This window comes from Myotis yumanensis, unplaced genomic scaffold (genome assembly GCF_028538775.1).
Source record: "Myotis yumanensis isolate MYYU_CA2020_CCGP unplaced genomic scaffold, mMyoYum1.0.hap1 SCAF_5, whole genome shotgun sequence".
Taxonomy (NCBI): Eukaryota; Metazoa; Chordata; class Mammalia; order Chiroptera; family Vespertilionidae; genus Myotis; species Myotis yumanensis.
The window spans coordinates 78,244,426-78,257,416 of NW_027223756.1; the positions used below are offsets into that span (position 1 = coordinate 78,244,426).

General features: G+C 54.2%; 1 protein-coding gene across 4 annotated transcripts in view; it reads left to right on the top strand.

The window, feature by feature from the left end:
* The window catches only part of CELF5 (CUGBP Elav-like family member 5), a 44,199-nt gene continuing 31,208 nt past the window's right edge, over positions 1-12,991 (top strand). Inside the window, exon 1 of one of the 4 annotated variants that reach the window (XM_070415771.1) lies at positions 1-310. In XM_070415771.1, the coding sequence (XP_070271872.1) occupies positions 52-310 (259 nt within the window). In that variant the 5' untranslated portion in view covers positions 1-51. Of the gene's footprint in view, positions 311-607; positions 900-12,991 lie in introns of those variants that run through there. The other 3 variants (XM_070415770.1, XM_070415769.1, XM_070415772.1) reach the window with 3 other exon arrangements.

The window sequence follows — 12,991 nt, forward strand, 5'->3', positions numbered from 1 at the left end:
CGCCCGCCGCCGCCGGCTCGGTCCCGCGCCCGCCGCCCGCCTTCGCCCGTCATGGCCCGCCTCACGGAGAGCGAGGCGCGCCGGCAGCAGCAGCAGCTCCTGCAGCCGCGGCCCTCGCCGGTGGGCAGCAGCGGGCCCGAGCCCCCCGGGGGGCAGCCCGACGGCATGAAGGACCTGGACGCCATCAAGCTCTTCGTGGGCCAGATCCCACGCAACCTGGACGAGAAGGACCTCAAGCCGCTTTTCGAGCAGTTCGGCCGCATTTATGAGCTCACGGTGCTCAAAGACCCTTACACGGGCATGCACAAAGGTGGGCGCCCTGGCCCCCTCCCTCCCCTCCCTTCTCTCCACCCCACCTTCCGGCATCTTCTCTCCCCCAGCCCTCCTCTCCTAACCACCTCCCTCTACTTGCCTCTGCCACGGCATCATTTTTCCCCCCTTCCACCCACCCTCTCCTCCTCCCTCTGGGGGTGCAGCTGACAGATCCGATCTGGCCCCCTCCCCTCCTCCACCCCCTCTCCCTCCCTCTCCACCTTCCGGCATCCTCTCTCTCTCTCTCTCTCTCTCTCTCTCTCTCTCTCTCCCTTTCTCTACTCTCCCATCTCCCTTTACCTCCCATTCTCCACCCCCCAAGCATCTCTCTCTCTCTCCCCTCCCATTCCCCCTAACCCCCACCCTTCCTCCCTCCCTCACCCACTCTTTCCTGCCCCTTTGCTGGGGGACCTGCCTGAATACCACCACCCTCCCTGCTCCCCCCGTTCCCTCGGCCTCCCCAGGCCCCGTCGGGGAACTTTGCGCCTCTGGACTCCATTGCTTTGGTCATTTTCACAAAGCCAGGCCGGTGGGGCAGGCCAGCTGGCCTCCGGGACATACGGATGCCCAGGACCCCGGGCTAATCGGTAACTACAAAGAAAGCCAGAGGGGGGTTGGGGGGCGCAGGGAGCTGAGCCAGGCTGAGGGGGGAGCACCAGCCTCCGGTGGCTTAAATGCTACCGTTCACCCTCCCCCCTGCCCACCCTCTCTGTTTGGATCAGCATCCCCCCTCCATTTCTCTGCCCTCCCCCTCCATGCCTCCACCTTTGGCTCAAGTTAAAACTAGCCGATCCCCGTTAGCAATGTGTTGAGGTCTGAGGCCAACGATGATGCGTCTGGGCTGTCCATCTGGCAGAGCCCAGATCCTGGGGTGGACAGGGGAGGTGTGGGCGGCCTGCACAGCCAGCAGGAGGCAGGTTGGGGGGGAGGACTGCCTGCCTCCTTCCTACCTGATTCTCTCTCCGATGGCACGCTGGGCGCAGGTGCCCAGGGACCGGCCCCAGCCCTGGACTCTGATCATAAGCACAGTCTGAATTGGGGTGGCGTTGACAGCTCTTGGCTGTTGGGGGCTGGGGTTGGGGATGGCAAAGGCTTTGCACTGAACACTCATGGCAAGACCCTGGAGGGACCTTAGGGTGGGCCAGAGCCCATGACCTATTTCAGAATCATTTATCTCCATCCTCCCCTCTGTGTGTCAGCATGGTAGTCATGAATACATGTTTGTTGAATGAATGAATGAATGAATGAATGAATGAATGTGAGTCTGGTAGGATGGAGCCCAGGCCTGTCACTTCAGCTAGACCTCAGCTGATACCTTAGGGAGGAAAGACTCCCCCCCCCCTCACCCCCCGTAGCCTTTTATCAAATCCTATCGTCACAAAAAGAAGGGGGGGGGGCTGGGAAATCTAACTCCTCCAGGTGGCCCAGGAGGACAGAGGGCTCACTTTTGCCCATGAATCCAGCTCAGGAATCCACGGCTCTATAGAGGGCTCTGTCCACACTCCACCCCCTCTGGACTCCATGGCTTTGGTCATTTTCTGGTATGTCGGAAGAGCCCATTGCTAGAAAGATTCTGGTGGGAATCAGGGGGTGTCCATGTGGCCCCCCAAATGTTGGGCTGGAAGGCTGCTGGCGAGCTCTGGGACAGGGGAACAAATGGGTTGCAGAGGTGCCCCCTCCTCATTTTTAAATCTCCCCTGGAAATCCTCCCCCCAAGCGAGAAGAGGTGAGGGGTGGAGCTGCAGCCCAGGTTCACCTGGGCCAGAGCCTCAGTTTCCCCACTGTTACCAAAGCAGGGCCCACGAATGCGGGGGTGTTTTTTCTGGCTGGAGAATGTTGGGATGGGGGGGGGGGGCGTTCAGGGTCTTTCCCATTTCCCATCTTTCCTTGGAGGCTTAAATTAGGAAGCAGGGTGTCCATGACACTCAGTCCTCATCCTCCTCTTCACAGGGGCCCTGGGCCAGCCTGAGCCCTGGATGTAGGGCCTGAGGGTAACAAGGGGGTGGGGGGCTTTCCCTCCTGTCTGCCCTCACCCTGTACCCTCAGGTCAAGGATAGATCCCCCTCCTGGTCCCACCTGGTCCTGGGCCTGGAGGGACCTTACCTGGAGGTGGGGGTGTCTCGAGTGCCAGCAGCTGGGATGGAGGCCTGTGTGACCTCTGGCCAGTGGCTTCCCCTCTCTGGGCCTCAAGCAAAGGGAAGTGGAATGATGAACGGGGTGTGGGGGGAGGGGAAGTCCAGGTACCTCCCAGAGAACACTTCTCTGGTGTCGTTTCTGGGGAACCAACTAACATCTGACTCCTCCATGTGGCCGAGGAGGAGTGTGGCCGGGGTGAGGGGTCTGGGCCCAGTGGTGGGAGAAACCTCCCTCCTGCCCAGCCGTCTGGGCCCCTGGCTGCTGGGAGACTCCCATGAGGCCAGGCACCAGGTCAGCTGCAGGGACCAGAATGACGTTAAGTCAAAACATTCATTGTGGTCACCGTGCCCCCCACCCCCCGGCACTGTCATTATCCTCATGGCCATCCATCTCTTCCTTAGTTTTCACATTCAGGGGCTGGTTTGATCTCTCACCAAAGGGCTCGCCACTGAGCGGGGCTTGTGAGCACCACCAGATTTCATATAAAAAGGAAACTGAGGCTCACAGGGCCAACTTCTGGGTCCCAAGGACCAACCAGAGCTGCCCTCCCCACTGTCACACACCTTCCCCCTCCCAGGCCAGGGGAAGCACAAGTATATGCGTGTGACGAAGGGGTGACAGGTTCCTCCAAGATGAGGATGAGGCTCCCCAAAGATGGCATGGGGGAGGTGGCTGTGACATCTGACAGCCACAGCCCGTGGTGGGGCCTGTGTGTGGGGGCCTTCCAATTCCTAAGGGCCTGTACAGTGGGGGGGGTCTTGCTGGAACCAAGAAAAAGGCAGGGGGTTCAGCAGATCCCCTGGGCTTTGGGGATTGGACAGGGCTTGGGGGAGAGGACAAGAAGTGAGGGGTCCTTAGAAAGAGGGCAGGCTGGGTTTTTTTTAAAAGAGAAGTGGAGAGAGAGAGAGAGGGAGAGAGAGAGAGCGCCACCCCCCACCCACACACAGGGAGAGGCAGAGAGAGGGTGGGAATCAGAACGAGAGATGGAGAAGGGGGATCAGGAGGTCACAAGGCTGCTCCCTACCCCACCCCCCAGATCTGTGCCTCATCCAGAGGAACGGGACCTCCCCGATGTCCCCAGCCCAGCCAGGAGCTCAGGCCAGGAACCGAGGCCTGGCCTGGGGCTCCCAGTGGCCAGTATACAGTCATCAGCCCCTTCCAGCCCCCTGGTGGGGGACAGCCACTCCCCCCCCCCCCCCCCCCGGCCAGGACCCTCGCTCCGAGGGGGCTGGGTGCCTGTAGGAGCCCTGAGGTGTCCCTCTTCCCTAATCAGGGCTGAATATTAATGCCCGTCCTGGCGATAGGGTTCGCTGGCCGCTGCCTTGTGGCCCCCCATTTATGGTAATCACATGTGCATTTGCATGTTAATGACAATATTTATCTTAAAATGGAGGTTGTGAGGGGGGCCGGTGTGGTGTGGGGGTATAGGGGGGCCTGTGGTTTCCATGGGAGCACCAGCTGCTCTGCTTGGTGGCAGGAGGGGAGGCTGGAGCACGCTGAGCTCAGAGGCGTGAGATTCCGAGTGTGACGTGTGTGACGTGCCAGCCCCAGGGAGACAGCGGGCTGGGCTGCTGGCAGGCACTGCCCGGGTGGGGGACTGAGGGAGGAGCCCTTTCCCTGTGGCATCGGAGGGCGCAGTGGCTGGGGGCGGGGGCTGAGCAGCAGCCACTGGGACTGGCCGTGTGGCTTTGAGGAAGGCGGGCGGCTCCGTGCCTCTGTTTCCCCAGCTGCCCACTCTTCATTGATTTAACAGGCTTTTATGCGGCCCCTGGGCCTTACAAGTGACTGTGACATCTTTCCTGCCCTCCTTCAGGCAGAGGACATTGATTGAGCACCTACTGTGTGCCCGTATTTGAGCACAGCTGGAATTGCACGCGCACACACAGGATCTCTATGAGAGTGAGCAATACGTGAACCCATCACGACCCATAGGGCTATCTATTGAGCATTGCTGTGTGCCAGGCCTGGTACACAATGTTGGACAAAACAGATAGACACCCCGAACCAGCAGGTGGGGGAACACAGCGTTGATGTCAAGGCTGTGATGGCAGAAACACACACTGGCAGGGACAGCCTAGAGGAGGCTCTGCTCTCGCATGTGTGGAGGGCAGGAGGGCTTCCTGGAGGAGGCGGTCATTGTGGGAGAGCAGGTAAGAGCTTAACATTAAGATGAGTTGGCTTCTCTGCATCTTCCCGGCTAGGTGGGCTTGGGCAGGCATGTTTGTCTCTCCAAGCCCCGGTTTTGTCATCTATAGAATCCGGAGGCCAGAGGAGCCTCCCATCTCAGCGGGGGGTGGGGAAGGTGAGGATGGGGATGGCAGATAAAGTTTTTAGCACAGAGTTCGTGCCTGGTCAGTGGCAGTTGGGGGTATTATGTGACTAAGCTGAGACCGGAAGTGTGAGAAGGACCTGGTGAGGGGGAACGGTATTCCTGGTGGAGAGAACAGCATGTGCGAAGACCCAGAGGAGCGCTGACTCTGGTAGCTTCGGGTGGGCGGAGGATGGAGCTTTTGCCCTGGTGGGAAAGGAGCAAAGGGTCTTCGGAGCCCCAGAGTCCCCTTCTGATGTGGGGCGTAGTTAGCAGGTCCCTTCTGAGAAGTTCTGGCATTGGAGTTGGACCCAGGAGTTGTCCCTGAAATAGGCTCCTGTCTCTCTCTTTCACCCCTAATATTGGCAGATGAGAACCTGGCCATAATGAACACGTAGTGGGACCACACGCATTTATTTATTCCTTCAGCCAACACGTCTTGAAAGCCTTCTGGGGACTTGCATTATACTGGGCAAGAGAGGGTCCTCTGATGGAAAGATAGAAGCAGACATTGGCACCTTCAGCCACAGTGGTCAGTGTTGGGTCTGAGGGAGGGATGCAGGAAATCCTGCTGCATGGCAGACGGGCATTAGAACTGAGGCTTTGAAGGATGAATAGGAGCTTGTCAGGTGGTGAAAGCATTTCATTTGTTTACTAACAGAAGTACTTACTGTGTTCTGGGCCCTACGATGGGTGTGAAACAGGTCAGCTAGATGGATGTCTTCGTCCTTATGGATATGGGCAGAAGGGCCTGGGTTTGCAAAGTCCTGGAGGTATGAAGGGGCACAGCTGAAGCTGAGGAGGAGTTAAGTGAGACACAGGAGATGAGCAGAGAAGCAGCATGGGCTGGACCCTGAAGAGCCTTTGATGCTAACCTGAGCTTGGATTGTCTCCTGAGAGCACTTGGGAGCCATGGAAGAACTGCGAGCAGAGGAGGACCTCAGTTAGGCCTGCGTGGGGAGGGAGCTTTATGTCTTAGCGCCCTCCATTGCCACCACCAGCCTCTTCCCGCCTCCCAGCCTTATTCAGAATGTGCCCACTTCCTCCACACCTGCGTGGATAAGGTGCAAGCTTCCTGGTGGTGAGGCCCGCAGTGTGGGAAGAGAGGGATGTAAAGGAACAGAATGTGTTCAGGTTGCAGGGGTTCCTAGAGAACCAGGTTCCCCTGTACCACATGGGTCAGGTGAGGGATTTGGGCTCAGAGAGGGCCAGCACCCAGCCCCAAGTCACACAGCAAAATAGCCAAGCACCACACCTGCCAGCCTGAGCCTGGCCCACTTCAGAAGAACGCCTTCCGGGAGGCTGGCTGTTGTGGGAATGAAGGTAACCACGGCCAGAGGGAGGGGCTGCTGGATCTGGGAGACACTGACATAGCAATAGTCTTGTTGGTCTGGAGTGATCCGTACTGAGGCATAAGCTCTCTGGGGACAGGGGCTGCGTCTTGTTTGCCATTTCGAAGTGGAGCATGTGGATGAATGAGAGCATGAGATGAGAATGTGGGGAAATACGGGATGTGGAAGGGTGGACTGGCTAACAGATAGATGGAAAGGTGAGTAGGTGAATGTAGGCATGAATGGATGGTTGGATGACAATGACTCCATGTATGTATGAGTGGATTGGTGGATGAAAGAGTGGGTAGATGGGTAGAATAATTAATAGATTGATGGATGGGTGGGTGGGTGGGTGGGTGAATGGTTGGATGAATATATAGATGGGTGGATAAAAGAATAGATGGGTGGATGGAGGAATGGATAGATGGATGGAAAGATGGATGATGGTGGATAGATGAATGGAGTGTGGATGGAAAGATGGGTGGATGATGGATGGATGGATGGATGGATGGGTGGAAGATGGATAGATAGATGGGAAGATGGGTGGATGAATGGACAGGAGAGTGGGTGGCTGAATGAGTGATGGGTGGGTGCATTGAAGGATGGAAGATGGACACCTCCCCAACATTTGCCACCTTCCTCCTCACCTGGTGGGTGGGATGGCCATCAGCTTTGCAGGCCGACAGACCTGATTTCCATTCCTGGCTCTGCTTTTATTTCTGACAAGTCACCTCATCTTTTCTTAGCTTCTTCATCTGTAAAAGAGAAAGACTATCGATAGCTATCTTAGAGAGTCGTTATAAAAATTAGAATTCACTTATATAATGTGATTGATGTAATTACTGAGTAATGCCTTGCATATTGTTGCTGTCAAAACATAGTTAGGCAGTTAGATAGTCAAAGACTGTTTATCAAATCTCTATGACGTGCCAGGCACTGAGCAAGGCTCTGGAGACACCAAGAAGTCCAGCAGGGAGGAGGGACTGACAGTAAACCAGTAAACACGTTAGTAAGATTTAGATAGGAATGAGCTGCTCTGAAGGAAGAAAACCAGATGTGTGTTAGGGGGTGACAGCTTACCTTGGGTGGCCAAAGATGGCCTCTCTGAGGAGGTGACATTTGGGATAAGATCTGAATGACAGATGAGAAAACTGTTATTCTAAAGCCGAGGGAAAGGTCTTCCAGGGGAAGGACACAGCATGTGCACAGGCCTTGAGCTCAGAATGAGTTTGACTTGTTGCAGGAACGGTGAGGAGGCCATGTAGCTGGGGCAGAAGGAGCAAGGGAGAGAGAGGGAGGAGGAGAGGGCAGAGAAGTGATGGGGGCAGGTCCGGCAGAGCCGTGTGGACCTCGAGAGGAGGTGAGGTGGGAGCCCCGGAGAGCTGTGGGCAGGGGTCCCTTAGGGAGATCATTTTCCAGAATCTGGAGAATGTGGACTCTGGGCCTTCCACTTACTAGATGGGGAAAATAAGGCACAGAGAGTCCTAGAACATGACTGTGTATTTGGGAAGGTTTAGAATTCCAGAGTCAGGTACCTGGAGGCATGAAGGGGGATGCACGTGTGTCTAGGAAATTACAAGAGGGTTGAATTTAAGGGCAGTGGGGGGAAATACTGAGAGAAGAGGTCAGAAGACAGCAGTGATTAGGTTGGGAAAGGCTGGCAATCTTGGCTCTGACCTGAGAGCACTGGGGAGCTCTGGTGGGTTTAGAGCCAGGGAGGGACATAGTTCACAGCTGAGTGCAGGGATATCCCTTTGGTGGGTTGTGTGGAGGAAGGATGGGAGCAGGAGGGGAGGCCAAAGGTCAGAGAGGTGGCCAAGCCATGGTCCAGGTGGGAGAGGATGAGGCCAAGCTGGGCCTGGGCTGTGGGCTTGGAGAGGAGGGGATGGCTGGAGACATATTTAAGATGTCAAATTATCAGCTCTTGGTTGGGGAGGGTAGGAGATGAGGAAGAGAGAGGATTCTTGTGAAGTGGGTGTTACCCAGGGTGACCCTGCTGCCAGCGGTCACTGGGTAATGTCTGGAGACATCTGTGATTGTCACGACTGGCAGTGCTCCTGGCATTGAGTGGGTGGGACGAGGCATGCTGCTCAGCACTCCACAGTGCCCAGGGCAGCCCCCACAGACGGTGACCCATCCCTAGTGTCAGCAGTGCTAAGGGGAGAGACGGATGAGTCACTGCTTTAGGGTGGATGGATAGTGGATAGATGGATGGACGGGTGGACAGGTGGATGGATAGGTGGATAAATTGATGGATGGATGGGTGGATGGATGGATGGATGGATGGATAGATAAGTAGATGGACAGGTGGATGGGTGGGTGCAAGGATGGGTGAATCACTGGTGACTAAAGCCCTGGGAGGAGTTAAGATGGCTGTGGGCAGGAGATCTGGGAAGGGGATCCAGAAGAGCCCTGAAAAGTCCCAACATGGAATGCGGGGGCAGAGGAGAGGCAGCAAAGCAGCCAGGGGGGTAAAAGGTCAGCCAAGAACTGGTGCACCCAATGGAGGGATCCAGGAATGTGATCCCTGAGCCTGAGGCCTTGCCCTCTTGGACGGGAACGGATACGTTTATAAGTGTGGGGAGGGACAGTGAATAGGGGAGAGGGCCCATCAGCCCGTTGCTCTCAGTGACGTGGGTGACGGTCTCAGATTTCGAGGAGGAAGGAAGAGGTGGAGAGGGTGGCCGGGGCAGGTGGGTAATGGAGAGTGGTCCTAAAGCAGAAGGGAGGATCTCCTATAATCCTTAACAGATAGTATGATGACTGCTATTCTATGAATGAGAAAGTGGGGCTCAGTGATGTTAAGTGGCTGGCCCAAAATCATTGATCCTAGATTAGCCACTAGATCACAGAGCTGAAATTAAGGACCAAGAATGTGAGGTACCAGTGTACAGGGGCTTGGGATCAAAGGGATTTGGAATAGGGGTTTACGCAATCAGTTATGGTTAGGGTCCTGGCTGGGGAGAGAAGGAGATGTTGGGGATCAAAGAGAAGGTGAACACGGTTGTCTTTCCTGCATCTGTTTCCCCAGCAAAGCTGGCACACAGTAGGTGCTTAGAAAATATTGACTGGTGGGGGGAAGGAGGAATAAAAATGCATCAAATGTGGTCACTGCCCTCAAGGAAGTGGTCTTGATATTAGCAGATCAGTTTGGAAACAAAATAAATTCAGTCAGTCAGTCAACAAGCATTTATTGAGCACCTACTCCATGCCTGGCACTATTTAGGTCCTGAGGACCTCCATTGAACAAAACACATAAAAGCTCCACTCCTAATGGAAGCTACAGTTCAGTGGGGCAGACAGAGCTAAACAAATAGAATATATGGCATGTGAGATGGTGATAAGGGCACTGGGGGGAAAGAACAGGATGGGAGATGATTGAAGGCTGTAATTTTAAACAGGGTGCTCAAAGAAGGTTTCACTAAGGGGGTAACATTTGAGCCAATACCTGAAGGAAGTGAGAGTGAACCATGAAAAGGTTTTAGGGAAGTACATTTCAGAACAGCATGTGCAAAGGTCATGGGGCAGGACCTGTGTGGCTGGAGCAGAGTAATCAAGGGAGGAGGCAAGGGTGGGGAGTGGATGGGGGCAGGTTGTGCAGGGTCGTGTGGGCTTCAGGGAGGACTTGGGCTTTCACCCTGAAGGAGGTGGGAGCCTTGGAGGGCTATGGGCAGAGGGGGACAGAACCTGACTCGGGTGCTCACAGTCACCCTCTGGTGGCTGCTGTGGAAAGTACAGATTGGGGGCCAGGATAGAAGCTGGGGGACCAGGGAAGAAGCAACTGCCCTGTCCAGGTGGGAGATGATGGGGCTGCGCCACGATGGAGGCCGTTATAAGTAGCCAAATTCTACTGAGCACACTCTGTGTGCTGGGCACTGGGAACATTCAGTGACTGGGACACACCCTGTCCCCACCCTCAGGGTGCCCACAGTCCTTTGGGGGCCAGTAACACACGGCGAGGCAGTTACAGCATGAGTGAGCAGAGATGGGGGACACACAGGCACAGGAGAAGCCCATGAGGTGCCTCACCCTACATCGGTTGGGGTGGTGAGGCTTACCATAGGAGAGGGTGATTCAGGTGAGGAGAAATGAGCCAAAGATGATTAGGGTGTGTGGACCAAGGAAATGTGGTGTTCAGAGCCCGTCAGTGAGAGGCTGAGCACGGGGGTGTGCCTGGACACGGCCAGCCAGGGTCAGTCCCCAGAGTTACCAAGCTCCCCAGGAAGTGACAGAAATCCCAGACTTATGCATGAGAATAAGCATTATACATAGTAAGAAGATAAAGCCATCCTTTTCATTTTAAAACATTTTTAGGCCATTCAGTCAGTGTAACAAGCTTCAGCAACTTAAGTAGTCCCCAGTGTGCGGTGGCTTTCTGAAACTCAGAAACCTCTGGCCCCTGTTGCTCTGTGACACTGGGCAGATGACTCAATGGCTGGCGTCTCAGTTTCCCCATCTGCAAGATGGAGGTAATCATAGAAACAATAGTGCCATTACCTTTGTCTAGTCTGAGGATTCAAAGGATTGATATGGGTGGCAGGCCCCCATAAGATGCCTGGTGCTCAGTGGAAGTCAACTATTATTGTTACAATTTCAACACGAAATCACCAAAGATCAGATCTCAGAGCAGAGAGCAGAGGATCTTGGCATGAGGAGGGACCCTAAGGATTCCCTGGCAAAGACGTTTTCTCCTTGTGGAGCCATTGCTTGCTTCCCTTCAGGGATGGGGAGCCCTCTCCTTATAAAGAGCTCCATGATGAGGCACGTCCAGTTACTTACTGTATTAGGAAATTTTATTTTTCAAACATATTTTTATTGATTTCAGAGAGGAAGGGAGAGGGAGAGAGAGATAGAAACATCAATGATGAGAAAGAATCATTGATTGGCTGCCTCCTGCACACCCCCTTCTGGGGATTGAGCCCACAGCCTGGTCATGTGCCTGACTTAGAATCAAACCGTGACCTCCTGGTCCATAGGACAATCCTCAACCACTGACCCACACCGGCTGGGCAGGAAACTTTCATACATGAAGGAAATCTCTTGTCCCCTATAGATCCCCCTGTTGGTGCAACTCTGCCCTTGGTTCTCAAGAGATCTGTGGGCACTGACCCTCCCAAGATCAGCCCTTGTCCTAGCTTTGAAAATGGAGGTGTGTGTAAAAGGAACCATAGCATTGTCACGTGCTAAGCATTCTGGGTGTCAGTTCTTGCAGGTGGACTTGCCCTCTCTACCTGCCCCACTCACCAGTTAACCCCTCAGGGTTCAGCCAGTTTGGGGAGGGGCTGCTTGACACCCAGCCAGGCTCCCACGTCATCAATGGGGCTGATGTGTGGTGTGGGGGTGGCCAGGGCTGGAATCAGACTGAGCAGCTCACCCAGTGTGGGCATGGGGTGGGCTGAGTTTTCCCTCCAAGGGAGGTTGGAAGTCTGAGATCAAGGTGTCAGTTGAGTTGGTTGCTTCTGAGACGGAGAGGGAGAATCTGACCCAGGCCCTCACCCAGCCTCCGGTGTTGCTGTCAGTCCTTACTTCCCTTGGCTTGATGATACATCGCCCGATTCCTGCCTTTGTGTCCACATGGCCTTCTCCCTGTGTGCACGTCTCCGTGTCAGGATTTCCTCCCTTTTATGAAGATACACGCTGTGTTGTATTAGGACTCACTCTAATCCAGTATGACCTCATCTTAACTAATTCCATCTGCAATGACTCTACTTCCGAATAAGGTCACATTCTGAGGTCCTAAAAGTTAGAACAGCAGCATAGAAACATCAATGATGAGAAAGAATCGTTGATTGGCTGCCTCCTGCACACCCCCTACTGGGGATTGAGCCCACAGCCTGGTCATGTGCCCGACTTAGAATCAAATTGTGACCTCCTGGTCCATGGGGCTGGACCACGACGAGGGCTAGGGAGACGATTCAACCCTATCAGGAACGGAATGCCAAGGCTCTGCATATCTAGAAACGGGTAAACATCACACATTTTCACCAACTAGCGAAGAAAAACTGAGAGTCCCAGAAGAGATTGGGCAAGGAGAACTGGGAATCATTTCAGCACCAGGGACAGCGACCCGCGATTGGGTTATTTCTTCCTCGTACAGCAAAATTCACAGAGAGGCCAATGGTATGGAAGGTTGCTCTGGGTCCCTCCCTACCCTTCCATGTTCTGCAGGTGGGGCTCCACAGGCGAGAAAGGACCCAAGGAGGAAGGGTTCTGCCCCTATTTTGCATCGCCTGCAGCCTGATTTCTTGCCAGCCATGCCTAATTTCTCTCAGGTTTTAGGGCTAGTTATTCTTTTTTGTTGTTAATCCCCAACTGAGGATATTTTCCCCCATTGCTTTTTAGAGAGGATGGAAGGGAAGGAAGGAAAGGGAGAGAGAGAGAGAAAGAGAAACATTGATGTGAGAGAGACATATTGGTTCTTTGCCTCCCACACACGCCCTGATGATGGCTGGGGATCGAACCTGCGACCCAGGTACGTGCTCTTAACCAGGAATTGAACCCATGTCCCCTCAGTGTGCAGGCCAACGCTCTGACAACTTAGCAACACCAGCCAGGGCAGGGCTAGGTATTTTACCACCTCTCATCTCCCTGAAGACCTTTGGGGATAAAATTCAGAAAATAGAAACACACACACAGAAAAAAATAATAGAAAGATAGATCATGGATTGGGAGATGTTTGCATCACACAGAAACAAAAACAGATAAACACAAAATATATATAAAGAGCTTCTAAAAAGAAACAAGTTGCCTAGCTTCAATAATTCAGGAATGTACGTTAAAATCTGAATGAAATGTAATGGCACACCCACCACTAACATTTAAAAGGCTGGGAAAACCGAGTTGGTGAGAAAGAAGCACTAATAAGATCCTCAGACCCCATTGGTGGGAGTATACGGGGGTACAA